At 56.8% G+C, this 6656-nt stretch overlaps 1 protein-coding gene across 1 annotated transcript in view; it reads right to left on the bottom strand.

Annotated features, from left to right (window-relative positions):
- Window positions 1-5623, bottom strand: part of SLC16A5 (solute carrier family 16 (monocarboxylate transporter), member 5) — a 23445-nt gene extending 17822 nt beyond the window's left edge. Inside the window, exons 1-2 of the mRNA XM_011976482.1 lie at window positions 5439-5623; window positions 733-975 (exon numbers count right to left, since the gene is read on the bottom strand). Coding sequence (XP_011831872.1) covers window positions 733-975; window positions 5439-5610 — 415 coding nt within the window. The 5' untranslated portion in view covers window positions 5611-5623. The remainder of the gene's footprint in view (window positions 1-732; window positions 976-5438) is intronic.
- Between the last annotated feature and the right edge of the window lie 1033 nt (window positions 5624-6656).

Raw genomic sequence — 6656 nt, 5'->3', positions numbered from 1 at the left:
CGGCTAATTTTGTATTTTTAGTAGAGACAGGGTTTCTCCATGTCGGTCAGGCTGGTCTCAAACTCCTGACCTCAGGTGATCCGCCCGCCTCAGCCTCCCAAAGTGCTGGGATTACAGGCGTGAGCCACCGCGCCCGGCCATTCCTGGTGTCTTCCTTACGTCCCCTTTCCTATCCTGAAGCCACTCCCTGCCCTAGTGAGGGTCTCCAAAATATTAATAATTCACAGCCGCATACACTTCCCAGCTCCCAGCACCTCCAGGGAAGACAGTGGTCTTCCTTGCTATTCCACGTGGGAGCTGGGCGGGATGCCAGACATTACCCTCAGACTGCAGAGGAAGCAACCGAGGTTCAGAGAGACCGGCCAGCTGGAAAGCAGGAGAGGCTTGGTGGGCTGGCCCCAGCGCTCTTCCCAGCCTGGCACTGTGCGCCCCAGCACACCTACACCTGTGTCTGAATGGATCCCACAGAAAGGACACAAGGCTCCGCCTGGCTTTGTAACCCAGGCACCTCCCCACTCTCTCTCCAGCTCCAGCCCAGTCCAGCTGGATTCCAGCCAGGGGCCCCTGGTGAAATCCGGTGAAACCTTAGGAATTCACCCAGGAGGCAAAGCCTGTGGCCTCAGAGAGAGGGAACCAGAAGGCCAGAGAGGGAACCAGAGAGGGAACCAGAAGGGTTGTGGCTTCCCTGCAACCCCCAGGCCTTTCTCATCAGCCCCTCCCCAGGCCACTCACCTGCCATGTGGAGCACAGCCATAAGGATGGAGGGGATCCAAGAGGTCTGGCTGTTGCTGGCCTGGAACTCCCATTGCAGATCAGTGAAGAAGATGCCGATACACGTGGGGAAGCCCAGGGTGAGGCCCTGGGTCACCATGGTGGCCAGCAGCACCACCCAGGCCCAGCTGCCATCTGCACGCTCCAGGGCCTGGGGCATCCTCTGCTGCTGACACTGCCACAGCCTCACTGCCACTGTGGCTGCTGCCTGGAGAGGCGACAGAATGGAGCCTGGTGTTCAGTAGGCTGCCCGTCTTTCCTGGCCCACCTGCCACCTTCTCTCGGCAGCTAAGCAGTCCCTTCCTCACACTCAAGTACCAGGTGTCACAGAGGGGCACCGCCCCTGGGAGGTGGCCAGAGGCCCACGCATTGGCCTTAGCATCTCCTTTCACCCACTTCCCAGAGCCAGCCTGGCAGGAGGTGGCAGGAAGGACAGGAAGGACAGGACGGGGCAGGGCAGGTGGCACCAGGCAATGGGGTGCAATTGTTTCTAATTGTTACATCACTTAGAAGTCAGCAGGGGGACCTCCTGGCCCACTCAGTCACTGCTTGTAGAATGCAGCAGACCTGTGGGGTCAGTGTGGTTCCAACGCCCCCAAATGCACACACGGATACATTTCAGACACTCCTGCCCAGAGTTCCTGCATAAGAACACAGACTTTCACCATGCCTCAGAGGCAGCAAAGTTACTATTGGTGCTGTTGTGAAGGCCCGAGTGAGCAGGCCGGTGCTGGGCGCAGCCACGGAGCATACACAAAAGAGTTGAACAAGGACCCAACCAGCAGCTTTAGAGAAGGCATGGGCCTCATCAACCCACACACCCCCACGCCTTTCCCATCAGCCCCTTTGCAATCCCCCTGCAATACTCCTTTCATACAGAGCTCAAGGCCAAGACTCAAGTTACTCAATCACATGGAATAATACACACACACACACACACACACACACCCCAGTGGCACTCAGATACAGACACATACCCAGTCACACACGGACACAGTCACAGCACACACTCACGCAGACAGCACAGAAACATACAGACACACACACACACACACACACACTCAGTTACACACACAGAGATCCACCGACCCACACAAAGACCACACAGGCACACAAACTCATATAAAGACACACACTTGGCTGGGCGCGGTGGCTCACACCTATAATCCCGGCACTCTGGGAGGCCGAGACAGGCGGATCATGAGGTTAGAAGATCGAGACTATCCTGGCCAACATGGTGAAACCCCATCTCTATTAAAAATACAAAAATCCCAGCTACTTGGGAGGCTGAGGCAGGAGAATCGCTTGAACCCAGGAGACGGAGGTTGCAGTGAGCCGAGATTGCCCAGTGACATAGCAAGACTCCATCTCAAGAAAAAGAAAAAGACACACACTTACATAGACACTCAAAAAAGTGCAGAGACATGAAGAGACGCTGACAGATACATACTACACAGATCCGTAGACAGTCACACCAACACACAGAGATCTATACCGTCACACACAGCTCAAGCATACAAACTCACACACAGAGGCATACAAGCAGGTACGTAAGCCACACTAGCAGACACGCACACAGTTACACACACGGACAGACACATGCACACGTACATGCATGCAGACATGCCCAGAGTCACACATGCTACACAGACATACAGACACACACAGTCACACACTATGCAGACATGCACATGTGCCTGTGCGCGCACACACACACCCACCTCACGTCCTTGGCTCAGCAAGGTGCAGCCAGTCCTATTTTAGTTTAACACAACCCAGGCCACTCCCCTCATCACAGAAGCTGCCATAACCAGGCCTCCAAAGTCCCAAGGTCCCCTCCCCAAGTTTGGACCCCTTTTTCAACCCCCTCCCATCCTGCCTCCTGCTCCCTGCCCCCCCAGACCCCTCAGACCTCACCGCCTGGGGGTCTAGGCTGCAGCAGGCACTGCAAGGGAGCAGCCTCCACCTCAGTGAAGCCCACGCATCCTGGGGTTGCTGTTCCCACAGCCTCCCTCCCTTTCACCCCAGGTCCTGGGAAGCTCCGAGGAAACTCAGAAAACTACCAGAAATATGAAACCCCCTTTTCCTGCCAAGCCCAGCACCCCACTGCTTCCCTCCAGGCCTAGGAGTTTTAAAGCAGTACCTAAGCCGGCTCCACCCTAAACTGCCTCCTTCCAGGTCTCCAATCCTCCACCCTCCCAGAGGACCCTGGGAGTCCCATCAAGGTGACCCGTCCCATTCATCGCAGTCCCAGGGTGTGAGGGTGTGTGACCCACATGCAGGGCAGAGCACTGCCTGCCCTCCTGCCCTCTGCATAGGACCTCAGGCTAGAGATCTTCCCAGCCCGGCCCTCCTCCTGGCCCAGTCCCAGGCCAGGCAATATAGCAGATAAGGCTTCTCTAGCAAACTAGCCCTCGCCTCTTCCAGGATTTCTGTTCCCTCAGCAAACGAAAAGGCCACAGGCGCCACCTGATCCTCTGTGTTGCCCCAGTGTCAAGGTTCCAGCCCTGCTCCATAACTCGCCCTTCCTCCCCAGCTCTTCCACTCTCCCACTTGACACTCTGACCTCTTCCTCCCGCAAAGGCCACAGCCTTCCTGGCTTCCTCCTGCCTTTCCCTGTTCCCTGCCACCCAGCCCTGGCACTCCCAGGCCCGGAGGCCCTGGCGGCATTTGGGAGGCCTGGAGGCTGGACCCCAGCCCCGCTCCCTCTCCCCACTGCCTGGCTCTGTCCCTTCTTGCTCTGCCGGGAAGAAGTCTATGGAGAAGTCTCTTTCTATGAGAAGAGCTCTTCTCAGCATCCACTTTTTGGGGCAATGTTTTTGGGGACTTTGCCCAGGCTCCTGTGACCTTCACTCTGGATCCCACCTTCCCTCTGGAACCTTTCAGTGGAGCTGGCTGTTCCTGACCATTTCCTCTCTCCAGGTCCCAGGCCAATCCGAGCCCAGGAATCCTCATGTACCTTTGCATGCTAGAAGCCCTGCTGCCAGGACGGGCGCGGTGGTTCACGCCTGTAATCCCAGCACTTTGGGTGACTAAGGCAGTGGATCACGAGGTCAGGAGTTTGACCAGCCTGGCCGACATAGTGAAACTCGTCTCTACTGAAAATACAATAATTAGCCGGGCATGGTGGGGCTCGCCTGTAGTCGCAGCTACTCAGGAGGTTGAGGCAGGAGAATCGCTTGAACCCAGGAGGTGGAGGTTGTGGTGAGCCGAGATCATGTCACTGCACTCCAGCCTGGGCAACAGAGTGAGACTCCGTCTCCAAAAAAAAAAAAGCCCTGCCACCGAGGTCTGAGGATCCCCTTCCCCCGCCTCTCTCTGGGACCCCCGCTGCAGACTTCCATGTCTCCTCTCCCACTCCCAGCAAGTCCCAGGTCACATACACGGTGTGGATGCCCAGTCGGCTGTCCAGCTTCCCCTCCCATCAAGCGGTTTCTCCAGTCAACTGATCTTTCAGAATTCAGCCCTGCCGGGCGCGGTGGCTCACACCTGTAATCCCAGCATTTTGGGAGGCTGAGGCAGGCAGATCACCTGAGGTCAGGAGTTTGAGACCAGCCTGGCCAACATGGTGAAACCCTGTCTCTACTAAAAATAAAAAATTAGGCTGAGGCAGGAGAATCGCTTGAACCCGGGAGGCGGAGTTTGCAGTGAGCCGAGATCACGTCACTGCACTCCAGCCTGGGTGACGACAGTGAGACTCTATTTAAAAAAAAAAAAAAAAAAAAAAAAAAAATTTAGCCCTTAGGCTGCTCCAAAGGTTGTGAGTTATTTCAGTTAATTGTTCACAGGCAGGTACAGATCAAACTCCTTGTTCTACTCTTTCCCTGCTTCTCACTACAGCTCCTAAGTAGTCTTAGAAGATTCAGCCCAGCTGGGTGTGGTGGCTCACGCCTGTAATCCTAGCACTTTGGGAGGCCGTGGCTGGCGGATCACGAGGTCAGGAGATCAAGACCATCCTGGCTAACACGGTGAAACCCCATCTCCACTAAAAAATATACAAAAATTAGCCGGGCGTGGTGGCGGGCACCTGTAGTCCCAGCTACTTCGGAGGCTAAGGCAGGAGAATGGCATGAACCCATGAGGTGGAGCTTGATTCCATCTCAAAAAAAATAAAAAGAAAAAGAAGATTCAGCTGTAGCAGCATCCCTGAGAGCTACCCTGACTCCCACCCCAGGCTGGGCTGCACCTCCTTCCTGTTTTCTGCCTTTTTTTTTTCCCAAGATGGAGTCTTGCTCTGTCTCCCAGGCTGGAGTGCAGTGGTGCAATCTCAGCTCACTGCAATCTCTGCCTCCCAGGTTCAAGCAATTCTCCTGCCTCAGCGTCCAAAGTAGCTGGGATTACAGGCGTATGCCACTATGTCCGGCTAATTTTTGTATTTTTAGTAGAGATGGGGTTTCACCATGTCAGCCAGGTGGTCTTGAACTCCTGACCTTAAGTGATCCGCCTGCCTCAGCCTCCCAAAGTGCTGGGATTACAGGCGTGAGACACCGTGCCCGGCCTGTTTTCTCACCTTAATAGTGGTCTTCACACCACACGGGAGTGGATCACCCCCTTGTCTATCGTTACCTCCACCCTGCTACCCTCTTCCACACTATGAGCAAGAACCTGTTCATGAACCCGCACCCAGCCTTCGGCTGAGCACAAAAGAGGAGATGAACGTGACCCACCTGTGTTCCCCAGGGGGCAGGCAGGCCCAGGACCAAAGGCCATGCAGCTTCCAGGAAGGGAGGTCCATTCCAGACTCAAGCAGGGCAGAGAGGTGATGGGGCGAGGGCTCTGGCTTGGCCTCTGCCCCAGCAGGGAAGTGGTCTTTTCTTTGTACTGGGAACCATGAGTCATGGTCACTGCCTGGTGTGTGCTTTGGGCAACGAGGTAGACAGGGCAAGTTGCTTTGCTCTCACTTGCTGGGACTAGGGGTGAGGTTGGGCCCCAGGGGCTGCCTCAAGGACCCCTAGGCCCAATGAGACCGGCTTCATAGCCCAGTGCCATGAAGTTGGATGTGTGGGCAGAGAGAAGTTTAGGTGATATTTCTGGTCTTTCTCCCATCTCACGCAAGACCAGCCTATGTTTTCAGGGTGCCTCATCTGATAACAGGGGCCTCACTAGGCCCTGGGAATCCCTTCCCTGCCCCTGGACCTCGAAGGCCTGGTCACAGGGGAGAGCGGATGCTCTCATCCAGGGGTCTCGGGTTAGGGGCCTGGTGTCCAGAGTCCAGGGGGCTTCCTCTTCCTCTTCCCGGTGGGAGAGTCCGGGGCTGGAAATGAGGAAGGCCCTGGGGACCCCTTCCTCACTCCCATATCAAGCAGGCTTCTGGGCTGGTGCCCAGGACCCAGGCGGGCAGCAGAAGGGCTGCTGCCCAGCAGAGAGCAGCAAGGGCAGGCTTGAGCTTGGGGCTGAGGAACTCTCAACTCTGTGGCTGGCCCAAGGAGGAGGGAGGCAGCCCCAGAGGTAGGGTGGCTGGGGCAAGTCACTCCCTCCCTTCCCCTTGTTCCCCCACATTCCCTGCAGACCAGCACGGGTTTGGGACAGGCAACTGGGACCTCAGGCTGTACTCTCGCCCTGCCCATCCCCGCAGTCCTGCCCCGGAATCTGGTTTCCATTCCGCTCTCCCTCCCTCCCCGGGACAGAGCCCCTCCGAGTGGGGCTGCTAGGATCCCGGGCTGTGTCCGCCTTGGAATTTCGGGCCAGGAGTCCGAGCGCGCTCGGGTTTGGGGGTCATCACCCCAAGCCCCGGGGCAGTCCAGGACCAGGACAAGAAAACTTTTCTAGATCCTCACCGCTACTGAGCCCGCCCAAGAGGGAAGGGACGGGGGCCCCGGCAGGAGGTCTGCGACAGCACTAGCGGGGACTGGGCGAGGAGGGGACGCGTCCGAGGCAGTGGGGCT

Source organism: Mandrillus leucophaeus, unplaced genomic scaffold (genome assembly GCF_000951045.1).
Source record: "Mandrillus leucophaeus isolate KB7577 unplaced genomic scaffold, Mleu.le_1.0 Scaffold1, whole genome shotgun sequence".
Taxonomy (NCBI): Eukaryota; Metazoa; Chordata; class Mammalia; order Primates; family Cercopithecidae; genus Mandrillus; species Mandrillus leucophaeus.
This window is presented reverse-complemented; position numbering and strand designations above follow the sequence as displayed.